Source organism: Lepidochelys kempii, chromosome 26, assembly GCF_965140285.1.
Source record: "Lepidochelys kempii isolate rLepKem1 chromosome 26, rLepKem1.hap1, whole genome shotgun sequence".
Classification (NCBI taxonomy): Eukaryota; Metazoa; Chordata; order Testudines; family Cheloniidae; genus Lepidochelys; species Lepidochelys kempii.
Window position 1 is genome coordinate 11,092,880 of NC_136405.1, and position 12,064 is coordinate 11,104,943.

Here is a 12,064-nt window from a genome sequence, read left to right on the forward strand (position 1 = left end):
CCCTCTTTTATTAGCACGACCGACGTAGCAACCCCCAGGCTGCTGCAAAACCCACCCACCCCATGTGCCCCACCGAGGCACCGAGCCGTGGGCTTAGCAAGGGCTGCAAGCCCTCTGCCTTTAGGAAAAAAGAGCAGGAGCTTTATACGCTAGGGTAACACAGTGGAGCAACATTCAGGGAGCAAAACTCCGTTATTTTTGCCCCCCCCTCACCCCCCAAGCGTTCAGAAATCAGGTCTTTGCTCCCCTGCAACCATAAGCTTGGTTTAAAAGTAGCAGGCTTTATTTACCGTCTAGTTGTTGTGCTTTGAGCATTTATACTGAGGAGAGCTAGAAATGTACTGTTTGTTGTTGGTGTTTTTTAAATTAAAACTGTAATTTAAAATAGTCACATCATTCCAGGAGCTCTGGCTTTGAGGGAACCAACAAAATCCCATGGCTTGGGACACACACTGTGTTCATTACATTTCTGTTATAACACTACCCACAGACCCCCAGCTCTGATCATAGTTCCACTGGGTCGAGCGCTGGTCAAATGCAGGGAAAGTGGCTGCTCCAGAGAACTGATCCTTTCTGTTTTTGCCTGACACTTGCTTGAGCACATATTTTGTTTCAGTAGGATCAGTGGCCCTTTCAGAAAGTGCCGCTCTTCCCCTCTCTGTCTTTCACACTGCCCTCTCTTAAACTGAGACTACAATACCTACCTGCCATCGTACTTGCAGTGCAGTAATTCCTAAAGGAGCCAGGCCCCTGCTGCAAGGCTATCAATAAAATACAGTCCTCATCCTACAGCACATGTAAGAGAAATGACAACAGACAAGGGTGTTGCTGGCTCATACTGTTTTGCCGAGGTTTATGTATATAAAACAGCAGAAAGACCAGCGAACACAGAGAAGGCAGGTTTCAGAGTAGCAGCCGTGTTAGTCTGTATTTGCAAAAGAAAAGGAGTACTTGTGGCACCTTAAGAGACTAACCCATTTATTGAGAAGGCAGTAAGGAAGCACCAACTCTTGGAGTATAGCCCTTTGAATAGCTACAGGGAGTTTTTTGGGCTGAGTGCTGGCTGAAAGTGGCTTGACATTGTGAGCAAAGAAACTGGTTCATGCTGTTTGGTTCTTTTTGTGTTCTGGCAAACAGAACTTTGTACGTTCTTTGTAAACAAACAGGAACACATCAGAGATACCTGACTCCATCATCAATATCTCCCCCCCGTGGACACAACCTGCAAGGTCCTCGATTTTGGCTAACTGCTCTGATCAAAAAGGGGGTAACTGTCCTTTGGCAGTAGCCCAGCAGCATAGATGTGTTGCACAAATCTGTGATTAGATTTCATCATCAAGAATTTGGCAGACTAGACTCTCCTCCAGCTAGCTTGCCGGAGACCTATTTGGTCTGAGACTAGCGTATTGCATTCATTCGTTTAGATTGCAGTCTTTGACACAGAGGGTCTCTGGTGTGCAGATTTCACCTACTGAGCAGAGCTGTACAGAGTAATGCTGCTGAATAAGGGTCTGTATGTCTCTCTCTCTCTCACAGAGGGAACATTTGAATCCTCAATAATCTCACCAAGATTAGCACATAGTCTATACACCTGTGATTAATTTAAAGGGCATTACTGTAAAACTTGGCCTCTTCAAATTTGGCAGCAATACACTATATCGAATTGGAGAGCAGCTAGGGTTGGGCTAATCACATCTGTTTTTTCTGCCTCAGACCCTTCAGAAGCAAGCAGCAATTCAGGGGCACAAAAGTTTTGCCCATCAGACTTTCATTCTTCCGCTGGAGAAAATTCTGTTCACCCATCACTTGTATTTCTTATTAGTTGTTCTGCTTGCTTTGTTGTTCTTTGGCCACCATTTGTGCTGACACAGAGTAAGTCCTCCCTGTAAGCTTCACTGAAGCCTGCTTGTAACAGGGTGGTCTGCCCCTTGATGGGCCTGGGGCTAGGCCACCCTCTTCAATTATCCAACCAACATGGAAAGGGATCAATTATAAAAGCCTGCAAGTGGCTGAGGGAGAAAGGGGAACTGCAAGAGAGGGGTTGATGTGGTTCAGTTCAAGGGATTGGCCCTGGAGAAGGAAGAGGGTGCGGAAGAAAAGGTCTCTGAGCCCCTGCGTTTATCAGGGAATAGCTTTATTTGGTGTTCCTTTGTGAGTTTTATGCTTGAATTCAACAACTCTGCCCCCAGGGAAGAGCCTGAAAGAGACTAGGTGGGGTGGTAGATTTTTCCTAAGCTGGAGGCTTCCCTTACCCGCCCACACTGCTCTTCTATATGTCTGCACTTTCTTTGATTTTTTTTTTTAAAGGCACATTTCCACAAATCAATAGGCTCAGTGTAACATACTAGCTGGTGTATACTTGTGAGTGTTAAACTGCAAGGTCGCGGCAACGTACGGAAAGTAAAATGCTCTACTTCCAGGGAAAGCAGAGTTTGTGTGGCATAACAGCCTTTGTTTTTGCAGTGAGGTTCTGGGATCCATCGCTGATGCTGCATGAGTGCTGATTAGCTGCACACCATCATGTGTGTATTATTTATGCAGCCCTAGGTTAGGCAAATCAAGATCCCTTTAAAAATAACATGGGGCTTCCCTTGTGTGACCGTGCTTGGAGAAGTCATGCTAGTTTGGCTGTCCTAGTCCAAAACCTAGAATCCTACCTCTCTCTTCAGTCTTTCTAGAGGCACCCATGACCTTGGTTGCTGAGCACCATGGTATACATGGGCATACAGAAATTCAACTATCAGGAAATTTTCCTTTAACACCAGCATGACGAAAGAGACTGCGAAACCAAATGCTTTGTATCCAGACCGGTGACAATTTCATGCTAACAAGAAGGAACACAGAGCAGGGAAGGTACATTTTATTCAGATAAGGTTTTTAATAAAAAGGACGTCAGTTTACAGCTCTAACATTTCTCCATCAAGACTACCAGCAACATTGCGGAATCACACCTGGAGTGCAACAGGACTCCCGTAGTCTGCAAGTCCGAGGTATTTCCAACACCATGCCCATGTCACCCTAATAAAAATGGGATTTAAATGAAGCTCTGGTCTCACAATACACAGCCTACAGTGACATGCAGATTGTATTCCCAGTTATCTGACATGTCCAACTCAGGCTCTCTGTTCCTTAAGAAAGACTTTGCTGTCTTTTTGAACGTCACATTAGGATAGTCTTTCGCTATCTTCGTCAATGCTTAGTGGAATCTGCCTCATTCAGATCCACTGGATATTTCCTCATCAGGCTTCTTCACGCAGAACATAATCTACTCTCCCTATACCTGCATAAGATTATGAATCCCTTTTTCTATTTTCTCTCTTTTGGGGGTGGGGGGGAGGAGGAGAGAGTAATCTGTGATTACCCCTCTAATTTCACAGGCGGCACATCTAGATTTATTATAACAGTAGAACATTTACAGTACACAACACAAAAACGAAAGGCTGTGGTTTGGTAGGATCACCACCACAGCTCATCATAATTCAGGAATGTGTTTCAAAAGCAGAATAAAAGATTACACGGTGAAAATACTTTGGAGTCTTTGGGTGTCCTAAAGAAGCCTTGATTTAAATAAAAACCCAAACAATAACCAACTCTCCTACAGGACAATCTTTGGTGGAAGCTGAGTTAACGTAACCAATCCCAACTTTGGAGTGACTGAAAGTCTCTCAGTTCTAGAGAGCCCACTCAGTATAAAACTTGCTATATTAAATGTAGCTGAAAACATGCCCCGCTACAGTGTTTCAGGATTGATTACTTGGGTTTCTTGCAAGTTTAGGATCTTCTGTGTGCTCCATGCATATTGTAGATTGCAGATTGAGTGCACGCTAGCTTCAAGAGAATAAGATTGTAAACTCAACACTTAATCACATATAGTATAGTACTGAGCTGGTTGGAAGGGAGAGCAGATGCAGTTACAAGTCTTGGAAGCAGAGCAATAAGATAAAGAAGATGCTGACTAATACGAAAGCAGCTCTTATGGCTATGATCATTGTAAAAATGCGTGGGGAGTGAGATGCACAGAGCTGAGCTGATTGCCTGGCTTAAATTGGCGTGTGCAGAAGCTCTGATTAATCCTTTCCAAAGGAAAGGGTTTAACCAAACTCAAATTTAAATTGGCAGCGAGCTGGGAAACGATGCCCCACATCCACAATTGTGAATTACAGAAGCTGAAGATTGTCACAGGACTGATTGGTACTTGTCTACACAGCAGCATGAAATGATATTTGGAGTTCTTTCTGTGAGTGCATTTGGAAAGCGGGGGGGGGGGGGGGTCAACCAGGAGAAACCTTATGTGATTTGTGGTATGACATTTGTAGTATGGTTAAAGTCAAGGTGGACTGGGGAGAGGGAGGAAGGAGAATCAGAACAAAAATGACCTTCCCTCATATCCTGCTGCTGCTATCATGAAGAGAGGAGTTTTCTCCTCCTTCCTAGAAAGTCAAATAGGGACAGCCACTGAGTTGCAGAGCTTAGAAAGAGCTCCTTGAGCTGCCGATTGCTTAAAGCCAACCAGGAAGTTCACCAAGACCTTGTTTTGTGCAGGTGACCCCCTAAAACAGTGACCATGATGGGATTCCGGGCAGGCACGATCTGCATTGATCCAGTTGCAAGACTGGAAAGGGTACTATTCTCAAAAGTGCCCACGTAGCTTAGGAGCCTAAGGCCCTTGAAATTCAACAGGTCTTGGTTGCTTCTGAAAAGGGATCTTTAACACTTTTGGCCAGAGCCAAAACTGAAAACTGATTGCTGCAATTTTACTGGTTACTGGGAAGTGGCAGAAATAAAAAAAAAAGTTTGATTACATTTCTTAAGTTGTGCGTACATTCAGAAAAGTGATTTAAATGGTCACATTTGGATTGTGTAGCTCTGTCTACTGAACAGTAAAAAAGTCAAAGCCTTATGAAATCAGGGTTGCCAAAAAACCCAGAAGCTCCATAGTACTTTCTGCCACGTGCATTTAAAACAGTGAACTTTAGATGATACAGGGAGATCACAACTCCATTTTTAATTGATCAGGTTGAGGTTGTCATGCTGGCAACTTGAGAGGTGTGTGTGTGGGGGGGGGGAATGAGTTGATCTGGAAAAATCAGATTAGTAGGGCAACAAGATGCAATTTTCAGAGTTTTCTGATCATAACCAAAATTCCAGTGGTTGGTAGATTGAGCAAAATGAACTCATCTGAACAGAGTGCTCCTGTACGTAGTTAAAACTATTCACCTGTTGGGTTTACTAGCAGGATTGTTAGTTTGTGTACAATTTTTACTTGCTTTTCATAAAAAGTGCTTGAGAAATGAGATGTCAACTGCCAACATCCTGGTTGGAAAATTCAATCCATAACAAACCTAAGTAAAGAAATTGAGGAAAATACTCTCAGCTGTCAAAGCTACTGTACATTTCCCATTCTCCCTTTCTATCCTACCTGGCAGTGTAAGATAGCTAGATCTGACTTACCGGTAACTCCGGTCTTCCTTACGGACACTAATTGGCAAGAAAGCAAAGAGCTGGATCCTAGCAGGAGTCTGAAGAAGGATTTGCTCATACTTTTCCATCAGTACTTTTCACAAAAGGTCAAGCATTCCAAGTAACAGACATTAGAGCAACAGAGCTCTATAGTAACTTTTTCAAGTAAAAAAAAAAACTGACACACCCATAAAATAAAGAACCTAGGTTTGGGAATCCAGTTATCAGCTACAATGGGTCCAGTTCTCATCCCATTTATGCTGGTGTAACTATTTACTGCCATGGAGTGGCTCCTCATTTACACCAGATTCAGGCCCATAGTACCTACATTTCTCCTTCCTTCCCTCCACTACCTCGCCAAGTGAAGTTCACAGTTCAGGGCAAAGTTCTGTCTCCAGGTTCCATGAAGGACCATAACAGGGGATTGCAAAAGTGCAGGGATGAATTTGCGCCCGAATGCTAAGCCTCATCTGTATGCCTTGTATTTCACAGTCTGACATCGCAGATGTTCCAGGCATTCCGCATTCATCTATTCCAGCAGTAACGCATTTGATAAGTTATTTTTAAAAACAACCAACCAACCAAGCCACCCACACACAAACTATATCCTCGGTTTAGTTGGGGAGAAACATTACATCCAAGAAACTCAGAAACGGGTCTACAGTACTTCCGTTTTCTAGGATGGCTGACAGATTTTGTAGCTGTGGTTTTTCCTAGGCAGACCCTGACTTGAAACACAACAGACAAACAGCAGGAAGTTGCCCACCTTTTAAAAAAAGGCTCTAAACCTGAGCTAGACTAACCACATCACCGACCGCCAGCCATCTATGCTCCTTATTTTCAAGTATTCTTCCCTCCCCTACCTGAGTATTAAGCACATCAGGTCAAGTTCTTTACCCTTGGTTACTTTCGTACAGCCCCGCTGAAGTCAGAACTGCACCAGTCCACCAGCAAAATGTGGCTCGTGTCATTCTGACTGCAGTGTGGGTTGGGCAAGGGAAGATGAATTGTGTTTCATTAATCCTCACCCATTTGGTGGCAGACAAGTTTGTTCTAATTCTCCCTCCCTGGCTGTTATGTTAACAGTGAGCCATAGGACTAAATGTTTTGCTTTGCATAGCAAAGATCTGCAAATATGTAGTTTCAATGTACCTTTTATGTTCCTTGAACAGCTATTTGGGCTCCTGGCAGCTCAAAGTCATAGGTCTGAGTTCTTGTAAAGCAAAGCAGTTTCCCATGAGACTGGAAAGTCTTGTGTTTAAATGACTGGACCCAATTCTACCCTCATTTACACCAGCTTTACACTTGTGAGACTCTGCTAGATTTACCAGTCACACACTGATTGACACCGGTGAGAGAGGAGAACCCCCCCGCTACATACTCTGTTCAATAAAGCTAACAGTTTCTCGGAGGACCTGTCTATCTTGTAAGATAGCAGAGTTTAACACCAGTCCCACACCATCTATTTACAAACTTTTAAAACCTCGGCAAACCAACGCTGTCTTAAGATTTTCCCCCATGCAAGGCCAGAGAATTCAAGGAGATGTTGAGAGTGTAACCAAGCGCAGAATTTTCCCCTCATTTTCAGTGCAAAGCTCTACGTCATTTTTATTCAGTTGTCAAATTTAATTGGAAACAAAATCATGGCTACGCTTTTAAGAGCCAGCTCAAAGACTACTGGCGTCAACAGGACTGTCTCCATTGACTTCAAATAGGCATTGGATCAGGCCCTTAGAAAATGAGAGTCATGGAGACCTTCCCGAGATCGCCCTCTTCTAGGATGTCCACTAGGAGAGTGGCTTCTCTGGATACACCAGGCATTTAAAAAAAGGACACCACTATTAATGATCATCAGCCAAAAGCATCCCTATAGTCCGACATTTAGAAGTGTTTTCTTGGGTGAAATAGCTTGAAAAACAAAACAGATTTGACAGGGACTGCTTTGCTACCTGGTACTTCCCATTAAACGTGGACACTTATTAATTAAGGATACTTGCCTTTTTCCTTCCTGTGTGAAAAGGCACACTGTGAGACTAACAATTCCTGAAGAGGTCAACTGTACTCGTGCTCAGCCACCAACCGTAACATGACAAATATCACAATGAACTTCCACACTAAACAACTACATTTTCCCCTAAACTCAAGTGTGATACACCAACATTTTAAATTATATTATAAATACTAAGCGACTGTTCTTTTCCTTAGTAACACAGTAGGATCATGGTATTTCTGGAGCGTAGCCAAACGTGACAGGAAGAATGTGTCTGAAAGATTGCTATGCCGATACTTCCAGCCATACGTACCTGATCCCAAAGAGCTGATCCAAAGCTCATTGAAGTCCTTCCATTGACTTCAACAGGTTTTGGATCAGGTCCATAAAAAGATACATTTTCATGTATTACACCTGCAGACAGTGAAAATTGCCTATTACATCTGCAATGAGTAAAACCTGCCTATAGGCAAGAAGGCCAACAGAGGGCCTATGCAATACTTAAAACAGGTCTTCTATGGTGCAGAGGTCTTGTGGCAGACTAGTGGCACGTGTCAATTTTACTCCACGTGCATATGATACACACACACACACACACACACACACACTCTTCATCAAGTTCCCAATCTACAGCTCCTGATTTTGTGATGACATTGATTAACAGTTGGGAAGAGTTGTCCTTTGGTCTCTTCCAGAATTCCCCTTGGTAAGAGGTGGGGCCGGGGGGGAGAGGTAGGGGGGAAGAGAATCATGACAACCTTTCTACTTCAAACTCATTTCTTCTCCAGAGCATTAGCTTGTCCTGACTGATTTGCTCTAGCATCCTAACTGTATGCTAGTATCAGTGGTAATTCATTTTATCCCCGCTGGATTTCCCCCCACTGAAGCCAGAAAGTATGGAGTATTACCGGTTTAAATAAGAATCTAAAAAAATACTGGGGAAAAACAGCAACTCAAAAAGGATGGGGAAAACCTTGAGAGCCTGGCATTCAATATCCTGAAACTATCTAACATAACTTAAAAAGGCTTAACTGAGTATCAAATAATATTTGAAAAAAATATTGCTATGTTGCTTGTTTCGACTAAGAGATTGAAGGTCCTGTGAGATATGCACACCCCCCATTTCTCTCAGACTGTTTAAGGCTTTTGCTTTCCAGATTTGGAAGGAAAGGGTGCTGAAGCAAATGGGTCAATGCTGGGTAGCTCTTTAGTCCTGGAAGACAGAGAAGCAATAGACACAGATCCTGCGATAGCCTGTTTGTTGGTCTGAGAAACCACTTTGTATGCTGCTATGGGTTGGACTTCCAGACCCTGCCCATCTTCCGGACTGTAGTGACGGGAATACTTTGATAGAGACTGTGGACGGAAAGGCTTACTAACCATTGAACCCAAGACGGCTTCTTGGGGGAGTGCATGTCCTTGGTTTTTATCATTAGGAATACAACCATGATCTTTAAATGTACCTTTGGGAGGAATGCCTTCTTGGGTCTCTACTGGTCTTATGGAATGAGACGGAAGGTTGGCTGGCTGAATAAACCCTACCCTGCAGTACTGAGCGCTAGATGAGACAGACAATCCGCATGTTCCTGTATCCAAGTTTCGGAACTTGAAGTTATCTACATGTTGGACATCACCAGTTTGACCTAGGAAAGAGGCTGGAACGTGAGGCTCCTTAGAAACGTTATGAGAAGTCAACTCTTCCAAGCTTTTCTTTTTTGTGAAAGGGGCACGTAGGAATACATCTGCCTCTTCTGGCTGCCTGACAGACACATTGCTCTTGGAGATGAAGGGAGCTTTGGTAAAGATGTCCAGCTCATCATGCACTATTCTTGAGCTTCGGAAAGGAGCCGTGGCAAAGACATCTGGCTCATTGAAAATCTCTCCGGAGTGCTGCTGGAAGGCTGTAAACAGAGCTTCCCCCCTCCGGCTCTGGGAAGGCTGGGGCTTGGAATCTTCTTTGGAAGCCATACATTTTTCCTTGAGTGTGGATTGCAACTTACTGGACTCCTCTTCTTCTTCTGAGTCCATAAGTAAAGGCCTGGACCCACTACAATCCAAAATGTCCACCTCATGGTCTGTCCCCTCTCCCTCACTGCTGTGGAAGGAACTGTTGCTTGAAGGCCCACCTCTTGTGAAGTAATCAGATTCCAAATTGTGCTGAGTTTTCGCTTCGAGCATCTCAGGCTGGCCTTTGTACAGAGGAAGTACATCGGTAGCAGCAGACAGTTTACTGTGCTCAGTCGTTAGGTCAGGATATACAGCTTGTTCCCTCTGCAAACCTATAAGAACAAAACAAGAGCATTACTCGAGGGGCTATATCCATGTAGTCATGAACGCAAAAGAAACTTAACCACATCAGAAACGTCATGATGATCAGATATAAACTGCCACACATGGAAAATGGGAAAATAAAATTAAGAACAGGCAAGGCATTCACTGTACACAAACTGGAAAAAAAAAACAAAAAAACCAAAGAACAACTCAGCACTTCCTAACAATTAAGGACACCACAAGTAAAACATGTTAAAAAGAGATGTAAGATGTTAGATACGCATACATTCCAATTCAACATTCCCTCCTGATGCCGTTCTATGAGGATCTTTTTAGGTCACCCACAAGAACCACAACCTATGTGGGTTTTTGTTTCAGAGAACTGCTGTCTAGAGTGAAGTACCAGTGAACAGACAGGTCTCGGTATAATCAACACTGCCTATTGACATAACAGCCCCCTACGTGCAAATAGCAGTAGAGTTGAACCTCGATTTTACAAATACCAATCTTACAAATGACTTCTTATATTAACCATCTTTCCTGACGGGGAGGGCGGAAAAATCATAACAACAAATGTCAATGAACAACGAGTTGACATCATTCACTTTCTGATGCGTTCAGTGCCTTGCAAATCACTTTGCAGTGGCTTGAAAAACAAAAACGAACAACAACAACAAAGTGCACCACACTGCAACTTATGCACCATACCTATTGCAAAGTTGAGGTCTTCAATTTTATGAACTCTTGGATTTTATGAATGCCTCAATTTCCAATTAGCTCATCAAATAGGGGTTCTACGGTATATTGTTGGGCATTTTTTAAATATTTAATTTTGTTTCTGGGAGCGGACTCACAGAAAAGTGACAATACACTTAGGGCATGTAAAATACACACACTGACGTCCCTTACTGTGAAAGCAGTAGGTGTTTTAAAAGAAATAAACGTGTTCCCCTTAGCAAGGATTTTGTATCAAATCTGGTAATTTTCACAATGGTATTCAAGCCATTGCAAAACAGACCGTGTTAAATTTAAACAACCCTATATAATGATTACAAATGAAATATCTAACATGACCCTAATGGACTAGCTTGGTTCTAGGTGTTAGTAAGACATTACTAATAAAGGAAGAAGTGGACACTTACTATCCTGCTGTCTTCTAGTTACAGAAGCCCAAGAGTTGGCTTGTTTTTGCCTTATGAATCACACAGACAGTTATCAGAATACAAGATATCTTACCTTCAAAGAACTATTAGCAGGTTAGAAGTATGTCATTGGACTCATGTTAGCAAGAGGATAGGAAAAAGGCACATGAAAAACTAAGCAGTATAGATTCCAGACAAAAAGATTTGCGTTTTGGTAAGTGATATTCATCAAGCGATAGGACAGAAAGATGCACCAACACTTCCTTTTGCTTTAAACAAAACATCAGTTTTGAAAACTTGCATGATCACCCCCTCCTCCTGCCAACCTCTGCGTATATTAAATATGGAAACACGCTGAACTTCAGGGCATAAAACAGATAGATTACACCCATTTCTCATAATTAAAGACAATACTCAGACAGCCAAATGATTGTTTATTGGGAAACTTTCACTTAAGAAACATTACACTGTAAAGTAAAACAGTGTAGATATAGGTGAGCATTTTCTAAGATACTGTACAAAAATACTGTCTACCTTCTCTGAAGCGTATGTTGTCAGCAATGATTTAAACTTAAATACTAATCTCAGTTCAACTATAGTAACAAAAAGGCCTAATTATAGATTTTTTTTTTCCTCCTTCCAAGAGGTTGATTATATATTTCCCAAGCTGGGTGCTGTTGTATGATTTTTAAAGCAGCAGCTGACAAAGACCAAGACTTGGAGAAGCCTTTCTCAATTATGCAGTTACATTGGAACATGATGTGGTACAGGAAAATAAGAAGGAAAAAAAGAGGGCCATGAGCATGTATCATCACAGATGTAACATACATGCAAATTACACTATAATCTTATAATGCAAACTATTCAATATTTCACTAGACAAATCATTTTACCAGAATGATTTTTCTTCCTTCAGTGTTATCTACATAATAAGCATGTATCTACAATCACTGTGTACAGAGTATGATCTATAAAAAGGTAGAGATGGGAGGGAAAACAGGTTCAATATGATTTAAGCCCCAATCAGTTAAGGACAGTAGCAGCAACCATCTGAACAGAATATGGGGATAGCACCGGATAAGTACATTGTCAAGGTTAGGAAGGTAGCATAATTTGTTCCATGACATTCTGCTCTCTGCCTTTGTTGTTAGCTTCCGATAGGCAAAGCAGCTGCCCTGTGGCAGCTATTCCAAACTATGGG

The 12,064-nt window shown here is 42.4% G+C and overlaps 1 protein-coding gene across 6 annotated transcripts in view; it reads right to left on the minus strand.

The window, feature by feature from the left end:
• Nucleotides 1-2,854: 2,854 nt before the first annotated feature.
• The window catches only part of AAK1 (AP2 associated kinase 1), a 125,862-nt gene continuing 116,652 nt past the window's right edge, over nucleotides 2,855-12,064 (minus strand). For all 6 annotated transcript variants that reach the window (XM_073325207.2, XM_073325204.2, XM_073325205.2 and 3 more), the window contains one exon: nucleotides 2,855-9,729. In XM_073325207.2, coding sequence (XP_073181308.1) covers nucleotides 8,588-9,729 — 1,142 coding nt within the window. In that variant the 3' untranslated portion in view covers nucleotides 2,855-8,587. The remainder of the gene's footprint in view (nucleotides 9,730-12,064) is intronic.